Consider the following 14,140-nt stretch of genomic DNA (forward strand, 5'->3'; position numbering starts at 1 on the left):
TTCAGAAAGGAGTAAATTGAATTCTGACATTAAGGAAGGCAAAAGTAGGATCAAGGTGTAACTGGTCTGAGTACCCAGTTAAAGTAAAAGTAATATGATGACAACTCCAAAAGTTCCTATGGAAGACCTAACTGTGATCCTCTTAACATGTACTCTGGCTCATTGTGTCTGTACTTTATGATATAGGCTTCAATTACGTACTGATTTCCACAAGTCTCCAGCTTTATTGTGGGCACAGGTTGGAAAGCATGTAAAACACCTTTGCAGAGTGGCAGGGTTTCTGTGGAACCATGCATCATGTTGGACCAAATTCTCTTTTCTTTTACCATTGTGTAAATCCATTGATATCAAATGACTTACTCTGAATTTACAGTGCAGGATCTGCATCTTCAGTGCACTTGGACAATGTGCAGTGAATGATGTAGGAATCAACATCTTGATCAGTGAAGATAAAAGTAAATACTATAAAAATGTTTGATTCATTATGCAACAGCCCATCCTATGCACTGAAATTAGGCAGGATCCTGCAGAAATTCTAGTGATTGTAATTAAGGATAGTATTAAATGCATACACATAATAATTTCAAATCAGAGACATGTTAGAGCAGAGGTGGGCAAACTATGGCCTGTGGCCACATCTGGCCCCTGGGACCCTCCTGCCCGGTCCCTGAGCTCCCGGCCCAGGAGGCTAGCCCCTGGCCCCTCCACCACTGTTCCCCTTCCCCTGCAGCCTCAGCTCACTACGCTGCTGGCACAATGCTCTGGGCGATGGGGCTGCGAGCTCCTGGGGAGCGCAGCTGCAGAGTCCGGCGTGACCCGGTGCTCTGTGCTGTGCGGTGGCGTGGCTGGCTCCAGCTGGGCCGCACCACCAGCCACCAGTGCTCTAGGCAGCGTGGTAAGGGGGCAGGGAGCAGGTGTGATTGGAGAGAGGGCAGAGGAGTTGGGGGTGGTGGTCAGGGGGTGGGGCAGTCAGAGGGTGGGGAATGGGGGTTGAATGGGGGCAGGGGTCCCGGGTGGGGGCAGTCAGGAAGGAGCCAGGGATGGATGGGGAGGCAGGGGGCAGTCGGGGCAGGGATTCTGGGGGCGGTCAGGGGCAGGGAATGAGGGAGCGTGGATAGGGCTGCAGTCTTGGTGCAGGGGCCGTCGGGGTGAGAAGCAGGGAGGCAGGAGCCAGGCCACGCCTGGCTGTTTTGCGGAGGCACAGCCTCCCCTAACTGGCCCTCCAAACAATTTCCGAAACCTGATGCAGCCCTCAAGCCAAAAAGTTTGCCCACCCCTGGGTTAGAGGTATATCATTTAAACACTAGTTCTTATACTGTAATCAGTAAAATAAAGTCAGTGAGTATATTCTCATTTCAAATGCTGACACACCAACGTTAAGTTTGGAATCAGTTACAAATAAAAGACAGTAGATGACTTTGTAATTTTGTTTATTTTACACGGCCTGCTGCACAAACTCCTGTCTAGATTAGAAATAATTGTTTACATAAAATTTATAACATGTATGGGGTAGATCATCATGTTCATGAAGAATGGAAGCTGTTACCCGATGAAGCTGACAGGGTTGCAGTTTTTTGACAAAGGGTTTATGTCAGTGCTGGATGATTATCATTTGCTACAGCTTTGAGGGGGAAAGAAATTAACAAAGCTGCAGCAGCAATTTCTTTGCTGTTCAAGCTGAAACCACACAGATCCTAGTGTCACCATTATAATTCAGATGACAGGACTATGCCAAGGTGAAGATGTGTAATTTACTGAAAAGCTAGATGCCAGCAGAGCAGTGAATCTCATAAAGTGACTGGGAGGTCTCTTTGGAAAACCACTTGCTATGTGATTTTGTTTTAGAGTATGATATGTTTAGGCTACAATAATATTGTGTTTTGTTTTTTTATAGTAGATTATAACTTTCCTTTAGTAACTGTAATGTTTATAATCTAACTTCAAACATTTATTATTATCCCCTCAAGTCTGACTTTAGGATAAATTGAAAAGATTTGAGCCATTTAAGTGAAAGTGTTTATATTTATAATTAATTAGAAAACTTCATCTGCAAGTAATTTTTCTGATAGAACTATTGTCATTACATGTTTAAAGCTATGTTCCCAATAATTATTTTCTAGACAGTACACACTTTGAGTCACAGTGCTTAGAGATCAGATTGATAAAATGATTTAATAAATGTACCTGCTATTTGCAGAGATGGGCAGGTTATTATAAAAATATCTTTTCATCCATGAAGTTTGTTTTTGGAAATGGGATGCATAAAAGCTAGTGAATAATTTTGAATTTTTCTCAAATTGTTCCTGGGTTTCATAAGGTCTGTGTAATATATTTTTATAAAATTTGAGATAAGTATGCATTTTACAATTCATATGTATGTGTTGCCATTCTTTTCTGCAAAACTTTATCTGTATTGATGATTTGAATCTCAACACTAAGGATCAAAATTGTACCATGGGTTGGGGGACGGTATTGTGAAGGGCTAAGACTGGTCTTTCACATGCATGTTAAAATGTCAACTGTGTTAGGAGAGGATAGTGGCCAGAGTGTAGTGGATTTCAAACCCAGAAAATGTTTAGGTTGTGGTTACGACTCCAAACTGAATTAAGGCTACAACTCAGATTAATTCGAAGTTTCCTCAATTTTGGATTGAAATCTCATTGGATGAAATTTTCACCAGATCCAAACTGGAATCACTTTCAAATTTTAATCTGGCACACAACCAAAATGTATCAGCGGATGGTTCACAGTCCCCCAAACCAAAAAAAATTGAAGGGATCAAAAACTGAGATTCTAGTTTTGGCTAAAAAGAAAAGGAGTGCTAGTGTCTAGTAATAATTAAAAATTTGTGTTCTGACAGTTAAAAACATTTTTCTAGTTTCCTTTTATCCATTAGTTATTTTAATTCAAGGAACATGTAGAACACACTACACTGTTGGTTCAATTTACATGGACTTGAATCTATATGAAAGCAAGCTAAAGTTTACATTGAGTGGCCTATAGATTGTTGCACATATAGTTAATCTTGTCCATGTAAAAACATGTTTTATTTGATTTGGGGGGAAGTGGGAGGGTTGGATTTATTTTGTTTTGGGATGGTCTTTTTGTATGCGTACATTTTGTATTTTAGTGATGTGTTGGGTTTTTGGGTTGTTACTTTTTGGTATTTTTCCCCCCATGCATAAGTGGCATTTGGGGAAAATTGATCCAAATTAACATTAACAGCCGTTGTGGGATGTTTTTGTTCTGCTTTGCTTTCTCCTAGAATGGTAAAACCTCATCATACATCCTCTCCAGATCCTGTACACAAGCAAACTCCTGTCTGCAGAAAATTGTACTTTTCTCAGAATTTTCCCTTTAACAAAACCACTCCCAGTGGAATTTTCCTTTTATGCTTCAAATTAAAAATTTTTTGGAGTACCCGAACGTCCTTTTTCCATGTTCTGTTTGGTAATTGTGGGATTCTGGACATAAAATCTTATTTAGTTTGTTATGCTTATTAGTTTAAAATGACAGATGAAGCAGTCATCTGAAATAATGATTGTGCGCCTGAATTAAAACAAATTGGGATTTTGTAAGGGGATTTTGTAATTTCATCAGGACAAAGAAAGATTTAGGGCAGATCCACAACCTTTTCCCAAGGGTAATTGTGAACTGGTATAAAATGCTTCAACAGAAGGTATACCTGGGAGCCATCAGGCCTCCATGGGTTGACAAGGCCAGAAGATGTGTGAATTAGGAGGTGGCTAAATTTGCACATGATCAGGGAGGATCAGTGGTTACACACTCAAAATATATTTAGTGCCTCAAGTTATTCAGGGAAGATGGGGTGGTACTTCTGTCTGATCGGGGAGTGAATATATTTTTGGCTGATGCTGAGGAGAGAATTGCTAACTAGATGGAAACCCGGCTTGGGGTGGCGGAAGGCAGCCATGCTAATTGCTGGCACCTCCTGGTGGCTGGTGGGGTGACTGTTCCCAGATAAACTGTAATTAGAAGTAGACTTAGAGAGTTGCTTTCCCCTAAGGAAGTTGGGGGGATGAGGTTGGAGCTCTCAGTGTGTGGAACAGCTCCAAACTCATATGAGAGGATGACAGCGGGGTTGCAGCAACAGCCTTGACCCAGTGTGAAGTGGTGCTGACAGCAGCCCTCTGACAAGGAGGGCTACACATAAGAGTTACTGCCAGATAGTTTTCAGGTGAGTTAAGTGAATAAAATTTCAGCCTAGTTAAACCACATCCCTGGTGTCTTGTCTTTCTGCACATCCAGGACAATCCTTTTGCTATACTTTGCAGATCTCCATTTACTTATCTGAAAACGTAAATATAAACCTTTCGTGCATGATTAAAATGTGGTGCTGGTGAGGCTTAAATGTAAATAAATCAACCCCAAACTGCCATTCTGTTAACAAATGTTTTCTTAATATAAAGTAATTTTCCTGCTAAAAATCTTAATTACATAATGGAAAGGCTGCAGTACTGTCTACCATTTGTATCTATACATCTTTAAGATGTAAAGGCTAAATAAAAGAGATGTAGTTAAACTAGTGGAATTGTTATTTTCATGCCTGTTAAATTAGATCTGCAGTAATACTGATTTATGGTCAGTGAAATAGCTAAATTCTGTTTTAAAGTTTTAACATTGTGAGATTTATCAGGCTTCAGTTTTTAGATAATTTTTTAGTATTTCACAGGTGTTTTACTATATGCTTTAAGTTTCTATTTGGATAGAACTAGGGCATCTGGAAGTCAGTAATCTTTTCAAGATAAACAGAAAGCATTTGTCTAAATGAATTAGGTTGTGTATTGAGATGAGTTCTGTTAGTTGGATATTCATGCTCCGTGGTCTTACAGCTCATTCTGCCAGGTCTAAGGAAGTATCAGTGGTATGCCTCTATAATGTTTCTATCTTGTAAGTCTGCAAGATAGCTATCTGGAGTTCTGTACACATATTTACTTGCTCACCTCAATTTAGCATCTCGATCTCATGGTAACTTTCATAGGGCAGTTATATAATCCTCATTTCAATATGTAAAATAGGGATAATTTTACTTTTGAGTACTTGGAAATGTATGGGACAAATGTGCTAAAAGTGACATTCTTGAAGAATTGTGAACTATGTGAATTCAGACTTGCCTTGTGCAAGAAGCCAAGAGCAGCTGTCTGTTGTAATGACGTAACTTGAGTACTGTTTTTTTTTTTTTTACCCATGTAGGTGTCTATATATACAAACTTTTGCATGTCTGTCTATCCAGTGCTCCACTCACAGCACAAATCACTTCAAAAATGAAATGCATTGTTTGTGGAGATGGACTGCTGTAAAAACTAGTCATTCTCAAAGGCAAACTATGAGGACAATAAAAAACAAGGAGTACTTGTGGCACCTTAGAGACCAACAAATTTATTTGGGCATAAGCTTTCATGAGCTATGTCAAGGTTCCTCCCCCACTCTGAACTCTAGGGTACAGATGTGGGGACCTGCATGAAAAACCTCTTAAGCTTATCTTTACCAGCTTAGGTCAAAACTTCCCCAAGGTACAAAATATTCCACCCTTTCTCCTTGGATTGGCCTCTACCACCACCAAACTAATACTGGTTACTGGGGAAGAGCTGTTTGGACACGTCTTTCCCCCCAAAATACTTCCCAAAACCTTGCACCCCACTTTCTGGACAAGGTTTGGTAAAAAGCCTCACCAATTTGCCTAGGTGACTACAGACCCAGACCCTTGGATCTTAAGAACAATGAACAATCCTCCCAACACTTGCACCCCCCCTTTCCTGGGAAATGTTGGATAAAAAACCTCACCAATTTGCATAGGTGACCACAGACCCAAACCCTTGGATCTGAGAACAATGAAAAAGCATTCAGTTTTCTTACAAGAAGACTTTTAATAAAAATAGAAGTAAATAGAAATAAAGAAATCCCCCCTGTAAAATCAGGATGGTAGATACCTTACAGGGTAATTAGATTCAAAACATAGAGAACTCCTCTAGGCAAAACCTTAAGTTACAAAAAAGATACACAGACAGAAATAGTTATTCTATTCAGCACAGTTCTTTTCTCAGCCATTTAAAGAAATCATAATCTAACACGTACGTAGCTAGATTACTTACTAAAAGTTCTAAGACTCCATTCCTGGTCTATCCCCAGCAAAGACAGAATATAGACAGACCCACAGACCCTTTGTTTCTCTCCCTCCTCCCAGCTTTTGAAAGTATCTTGTCTCCTCATTGGTCATTTTGGTCAGGTGCCAGCGAGGTTACCTTTAGCTTCTTAACCCTTTACAGGTGAGAGGAGCTTTCCCCTGGCCAGGAGGGATTTCAAAGGGGTTTACCCTTCCCTTTATATTTATGACAGGCTAAAACCCACTTCATCAGATGCATGCAGTGGAAAATGCAGTAGGAAGAGATAGATAGATAGATATACGCATGAAAAAAATGGGTGTTGCCATACCAACTGTAATCAGACTAATCAATTAAGGTGGGCTATTATCAGCAGGAGAAAAAAACCTTTCGTAGTGATAATCAGGTGGCCGATTTCAAACAGTTGACAAGAAGGTGTGAGTAATAGTAGGGGGAAAATTAGCATGGAGAAATAGTTTTTTACTTTATGTAATGACCCATCCACTCCCAGTCTTCATTCAAGCCTAATTTAATGGTGTCTAGTTTGCAAATTAATTCCAATTGTGCAGTTTCTCGCTGGAGTCTGGTTTTGAAGTTTTTTTTTGTTGGAGAATTGCCAGTTTTAGGTATGAAATTGAGTGACCAGAGAGCTTGAAGTGTTTTCTGACTGGTTTTTGAATGTTATAATTCTTCATGTCTGATTTGTGTCCATTTATTCTTTTGCGTAGAGATTGTCTGGTTTGGCCAATGTCAGTTACTCTTTTTTCCTTCTGTTGAAATGTATTTTTACATTTAAGATTTGAAATGGGAACTTTTCTGCATAATGGATCAAAATTAATATTTCTTTAACAAAGAGAAATGCACTTGCAGCTTCAAACAAAAGTCAAACTACATGACATGTTGACAAGATTAAGTATTTCAAAAATTCTAATTGTTCTTGACACTTGTCTAATCTTTATATTTTATCAAGATTTATACAGGCTATTCTGTATGCACAGTTAATTTAATGTTCTTCTAGAAGAACATTTGGTTTTGCAAATATTAATGAGCTGATAAAGTTGTTTTTTCTCTTTTTTTGGCAGATGGGGATGGGCAAACTGAGCATTTACTGCCAGCCTGTGCTGATGTAATTTGTCAAAAAAGTGCCATCTACTTATCTAAACCAGGACTGAATCAGGTATTCTGAGCTTCCATTTGCAGAGACAAAGTTGAATACCATGTTTAATGTAGGGAATAAGAAAAACAACCCAGAAGAACTCCAAAACAAATTTCCTGCAACATTAGCTTGTAATGAAGGGAAGAAATGTTTTTTCTTTAATAATTGGTTAGAAGTTGTGTTCTTGATAGAATACAATCTATAGATCTTTAAAGGGAGAAGAAAAACTATTTACCAAGGACATCGTTATTTCTTAGTGAAAAGAAAAAATACTTGAAAAAAATATTATTGATACCATTAATAAAATGATGAGGCCTTCTGCATGTTCTTGTCCATGGGTAGATGGGGCAATTAACAAAGCTTTTGTCTTATAATGGCCCACTTAATTTATGTTAGTCCTCCTGGATGGGCTGGGGGGGAGGGGCGGGACGATTCCTGTGCCTGGGTTCACAACATCAGAACAAATGTTTTCAAAGTTATAAAGCAAAACTTACATATTTCCTTTTGCATGGAATACAGACATTAAAGTGAGATTAATGAATGCAGCAACTTACAAAATTTCAGTCTAAATACATTCTTATAAGACTAATACTTATTTTGTACAAAACTAACATACAGGGGAGCTCGTTTGGTTTCCATCTATGAGTCTGTCACTTCTTAGCTAATGCCTAGAGCCTTGGCCAGAGGTGGCACTTGGTTTACCAGTATCCTACCACCCACTCAAAATGATGCCTGAAATGAGCAATGTAGTAGCATTGGTGCCTTTTAAAGACCAGTTTTTGGTTGAAAAATTGGAAAATTCAGGCTGCATTCATCAAATGAGTATTTAATGACCTATGCTCATTAAATAAGTGAGTTGTTTTAATGTAAAATATTCATTAGCATAGATTATATAGAAAAGAATGAAATATTTGAGGTATCCTGTTTAAATAAACTGTTTTTAAAGGATATGTCAATTTTTACATTTATCACAAGTAGCAAAATATTTGGGGCTAAATTTTCACAATGTTTTGCACCCTTTACACATCTGAACAATGGCTTTTAATCATAGACATGCATTTTTACACTGATGCACCCCCTGCAATTCTGCAATAACATTTTTGAGATGAGGTGACCAACTCTGTACCTAAGTCCCATTATCAAAAGTGATTTGGGCTCTTAGGAGCCAAAGTCTTACTGAAAGTCAAGGAGATTTAGGGTCCTAAGTCACTTTTGGAATTGGGATTTAGGTGCCAAAGTATAGCTGTTTGGAAAATGTGCGTTTGTTGAACCTGAAATTTCTTACAAAAGCCAGTCAGGTTCAACAAACTTTCCTGGTTCCCTGGCAGCTCAACAGGGGATCCTGGCCATGTGAACTGCGCTGGAGACGCAGACCCAGGCTTCCAGGGTTTGCAGTTCTGGACTAGCCCCGCCCCATGCCAGGGCTTTTGTGCAGGCCGGACCCTGATAATTCCAGAAACCCTAGGAGGCCTGGCTCTTGGAACCTCAATGCCTGTCTCTATGGTGCCTGGAAGCAGGGAGCCTAGAAACCTGGGGAACACTCAGAGCTTCCAGGATTACTATCATGGATCTGGGAGTCTGGAGGTCCTGAGATGGGTTTCCAGGGCTAGGGACCCCAAGGCTTCCAGTCTCCTGGATCAGCTGGCTCGCTGTGTTATTTGCCTAGGTAGCTAATAGCAGTGGTCAAATTGGCAAGAATGTCAATTTCGGTCAGCAGCTCCTACCCTGGGGAATATATTTTGGTCCAGAAACACTGTTTCCAAAATGAATTTTTGAAGCGATTCCAGGTCATGAAAATTTTCAAATATTTTGTTGAGTTCTAAAACAGATCAACCAACCGACAAACTCAAATTTCTTACAAAACAGAAATCCTGTGTTTCAGTAGCTCTACTCTTAAGTCACAAAGACACCTTTTGAAATTGTACCCTAGGTGAGTTTTATTTTTTAATTATGTAAAGTGGTCTTGAAAACTGAGATAACAAAAAAATGTGGTTGGAATTTTTATTATTTTCAAATCTTTCTGTTCAGTTTTGTCATCTAGCTTAGATATTTTGCCATTAATAGTTGCTCATAAATAGGAAAACAGAGCATCCCTTATAAGTAAATCCATTTTCTTTCTTAGAATAAACAACTGTCCTGTTTACTCCTTTAAAAATATATATATACACACTTAGAGTTTGAGAGTTAAATTTTATGCATTGCCTAGAATAAATTAAACTAAAGCATGTAAATACATTGTATAAAATACAGGACTTAAAATGTTTGAATATTTAATTGTTTTAGGATAATATGGTGCCAATGATGCCATATGATGGAAATTAACAAAGGAATTGAAGAAATAAGTCTCTTTTATTATCTGTCTCATAATATTTTGTGTTTTATTTTGTTTTTAAGGCACACTTATTCCTCTTTGGAGGCCTTCTATTTTTTTTCTACATTGTAAACAGAAGTCATAGAATCGGAAGATTTTCAGTAGCACTGTAATGTCCTCATTACATCCATCAATCTGCATGTCAGTTTTACAGTAATAAAATAATCACCAAAACCCCTTAGACCATTTTCTGCTAAAATAGCAAATAATGAGACTAATGATAATCTGCTGTGTCATCACTGGCAGAAGAAAACAATAGGCTAATTTTATTGACTCATATAAAAGTACTTTAAATGTGTTCGGTAATTTAGAATATATGCACCCCATGGAATCAGAGCCTGCAGTTTATAAGGCTACTGTTTATGAAATAATATTCCTGTGAGGGTGAAAACAGAATAATAATTCATATTTCCTCCCAGCAATTTCTTTTCAATGAGGTGCTATAATGAGTATACATGGGTTAGTTTCTCTAAAATCACTTCAGATATGTGAAAATTTATATGATAGGTCTTTCACAGGTATGGAAACTTGTGTTTTGGCCATAAAGGTTGTATGAGTGAATGATGCCATGTGAAGTAAAACTTGTATTCATTGTTCTGACTCGACCAGTGGTTTTTTAAGATACTATTTTGCACCATAGTTCCTGGATATTTTCTGTCTGACAAATTAATGTTCGGGAATCTGTTATTACTTTGGTGTACGCATGTAATGCCCTTAAGATTGACACCTTCTGTTTCTCATTTTCAGATTCTTTGTCCTAGACTTTTCAAAAGTCAATCTGCTTACAATAACCAAAAAATATTTATCAAAACAAATGGGTATATGGATGCAAAACAATTTTTGAAAAACAGAACAGAGGAATCTACTTATTGATTTCTATTTTAATTTTTGACCCTTTTATTTAGGCAATCATAAATAGTTTTGTATATCTTCATGATAGTGCAAATTTGGTAAATAGCATGTGCAAACATTTTCTATTCAGAAACAATAACAAAACAGTATTTCAGACCATGGGTCTAATCCTTAAGCCTTCTTGAGTTGTGCTCATGCAAGACAAAAACATCTGTCCCATTTATGCTTCCTCCTAGTCTTAGAACTCATTTGGCTCCAGTGGAAATTTGAAAAATTTTAGGACTGCTGAAATTTGTGTCTGTCTGACTACAGCCCCAAGGAAGCATTCCAGCATCCAGGGATAAATGGCATGCAACAGAACTCCTGTTACACTTCCTTCTCTCAGCCACACTTCGAGCACAATCTCTACAGCAGTGGTCACCAACCTGTCAATCGCAAACGACTGGTCAATCCTGGAGCCTCTGCCAGTCGATCGCAATCTCTTGGCTGCTAAAAGTCCGGCGTCTCAGTGGAACTCAGGCAGGCTGTCTGCCTGCCCTGGCCCCACGCCTCTTTGCGTGCTGCCCCCGTCCCCAGCACCATCCCCGCAGCTCCCACTAGCCAGGAACCTGCCAATGGGAGCTGCAGGGGTGGCACTTGTGGGCAAGGGCAGCGCATGGAGACCCGTTGCCCTCTCTCCTCCAGGGGCCGCAGAGACGTGTCAGCACCCAGCTGTTTCTGGGAGCGGCCTGGGGTCAGGGCAGGCAGGCAGAGTCTGCATTTCACACCCCACTCCTGCACTCCAGCCCGGAGCCCCCTCCTGCACCCAAACTCCCTTCTAGAGCCCTCACCCCCTCCTGCACCCCAATCCCCTGCACCAGCCCGGAGCCCCCTCCTGCACCAAACTCCCTCCCAGAGCCCACATTCCTCACCCTCTCCTGAACCCCAAACTCTGCAGCCTGGAGCCCCCTCCTGTACTCAAACGGCCTCCCAGAGCTTTCACTCCTGCACCCCAATCCCCTGCCCCAGGCTCAGCCAATGCACACCCCACAGCTGAGAATGTTACACTGACTTGTGATAATCCCTAAATGATTTTGTATTTATAAACCACAAATGATACCAATAAACAGTAAAACTCATGAAATGTCCAGTGAATTCTATGAGATTAGGTGCAGTGTGACCATATGACCCATGCACCGAAACTCTCCCTCCCAGAGCTGGCACCCCTCACTCCTGCACCCCAACCCCCTGCCCCAGGCTCAGCCTGGAGCCCCCTCCCACACTCAGAACCCTTCGTCCCCAGCCCAGAGCCTGCACCCTCTCCCACATCCCAGTCCCCTGCCCCAGCCCGGTGAAAGGAGTGAGGGTGGGGGAGAGCGAGCGATGAAGGGAGGGAGGAATGGAGTGAGTGGTGTGGGGCCTCGGGGAAGGGGCAGGGTAGATCCTGTGTTGATCGTACATTCAAAAAATGATCTTGTGCGTAAAAAAGTTGGAGACCACTGATCTGCAGCATGCGCTGAAAGAGTGAAGTGATGATGAGTCAACTATACTGTACAGGCTTTATAGTACCTGGGATTCCCCAACACTAGGGCAATTTTCAGTTGATAAGACCAGTCCCTTTGAGTTTCTGGGATGTTGTAAAAGGGCAAAGTGGGGGACCAGGTTCTGGCCCTATATTTTAAGAGCAACTATCTAATTGATGGCCTTCAGCCATACTGCTCTTTTGTGCACTTGTCTCATCATGATTTACCAGATTAGGAAAGTCAGGATGAGAGATCTTTAAGAAACACCTACGGGCTACAGGAAGTGGTGTTAAGGCTCCCTTAGGGTGGTATTCTTCTGTTCTGCTGGAAGTGCTATCTTTCAAGTGAAGTGTAAAATGACTTATGAAGATTAAAGATCCCATGGAACTTTTCACTAGAGTATGGTTGTTTACCATGGTGACATGGCTTCATACCAGATAGTGGAATTATATTTCTTCTTCGAGTACTTGCCCACGTCAATTCCATTCTGGGTTTGTGCGCACTCATGTGCACAGTAATGGGAAATTTTTTGCCTTAGTGGTATCTGTAGGGTCAGCTGTGGTGCCCCCTTGAGTGCTGCGGTTATGCTTCGGTATATTAGGTACTATCGGCCCTACACCCTCTCAGTTCCTTCTTACCACCCATGATGGTTGGTAGGAGCACCTTGTCTTGCATTGCAAGTGCGTTAGCAGTTCTTACAGCCCATTGTTCTGTCTCCTTTTTATTTAGTTTAGTTAGACCATTACGTTAAGTGTTAGTGTAGTTTAGTAGTTAGCGTCCCGGCTGGGACTTCATCTCGGAGTGGGGCATGCCCCGTTCCCCAGGCTTTAAGTCATGCTCATCGTGTAGCAGGTTGATGTCCATTAGGCAACCCCCCGATAGCTTTTTAAAGTGTTTGGGGGAGTCCCATAGAAAAGACAAGTGCAGGATCTGCAAAAGCTTTCGCCCTCAAACTGAAAAGGAGCGGGCTATCTGCTTGAGGGTCATCCTCATGGAGGATGCACTTCTTCCTGCCTCAGAGCCCTCCCCAGTGGACTCCATGCCAAGCAAGGGTGGTTGCCTCTGCGGTGGCCATGAGGCACAGCTCCTGGCTACAGTCCTCTGCGCTGTCCCAGGAGATGCAGACCACCCTGCAGGACCTCCAGTTTGAGGGAACAGGGCTCTTCTTTGAGTTAACTAATGTATGGCTCCATGGCCTTAAAGACTCCCATGCCACCTTCAACAAGCTAGGAATCTGTTCTGTCCTCCACCTCCTCTGCCGAAATCCTGGTATGTCTCCCAAACAAGCACCTACAGAAAAAAGGACAGAGACAAGGGGTTTAAGTGGCAGCACCCTTCGTCTTCCCGTTCCTCTGCCCAGTCTGGTCCTTCCAGAAGCCAAGGTAGCCAGAAGCAGGCATTTTGAGGGTGTGCCGAGGATGGCGCCCCAGTCACTTTCCAGGATCCACCTTACTCTTTCCTCAGCCACCTGCGCCCCTTCCTGTCAGCCTGGTCGCTGCTGACCTCGGACCATTGGGTGCTTGACATAATATTTTCAGGTTACATCCTGCAGTGCGGCCTGGCTCCAGGCGCAGCACAGACAGGAAGGCCCAGACCCAGGTGAGGCCGGGGTTCTCTCCCCCGGCCTGATCCTTGTTCCGGCCTGGGCCAGCTGGGGCCAAGGAATGGGCACCTATCCTGCAGCCCTAGCCCCGGAGCTAACATGGCGGGGAGAGGTGCCTCTCCTCCCCAGCCCAGGTGCTGCTGCAGGGAGAAAGAACTGGGGGGAGTCCTCTCCCTGCCATATCCCCGGAGCACCCTCCTCACCCCAAACTCTTCATCCCTAGCCCCACCCCAGAGCCCAGCCAGAATCCTCACACCTCTGTACCCCAACCCTCTGCCTGAGCCCCTCATCCCTGGCCCCACCCCAGAGCCTGCACCCTCAGCCGGAGCCTTCACACCCCCTACAAGCCAACCCTCTTCCCCAGCCCTAAATCTTCTGCCACACTCCAAAACCCTCGGCCCCACGCTTATCATATGAATTTTGTTATGTGCACACACATCACTTCCATATTGGTGCACATAACAAAATTCATTCCGCACATACACTGCTCTGAACCGCCCTATACAGTCTTTTACAAGGACAAGGTCCAGCTGC

At 42.0% G+C, this 14,140-nt stretch overlaps 1 protein-coding gene across 1 annotated transcript in view; it reads left to right on the plus strand.

Annotated features, from left to right (window-relative positions):
* Nucleotides 1-14,140, plus strand: part of ITFG1 (integrin alpha FG-GAP repeat containing 1) — a 212,387-nt gene that overhangs the window by 87,696 nt on the left and 110,551 nt on the right. Inside the window, exon 9 of the mRNA XM_073307742.1 lies at nucleotides 7,205-7,299. Coding sequence (XP_073163843.1) covers nucleotides 7,205-7,299 — 95 coding nt within the window. The remainder of the gene's footprint in view (nucleotides 1-7,204; nucleotides 7,300-14,140) is intronic.

This window comes from Lepidochelys kempii, chromosome 12 (assembly GCF_965140265.1).
Source record: "Lepidochelys kempii isolate rLepKem1 chromosome 12, rLepKem1.hap2, whole genome shotgun sequence".
Classification (NCBI taxonomy): Eukaryota; Metazoa; Chordata; order Testudines; family Cheloniidae; genus Lepidochelys; species Lepidochelys kempii.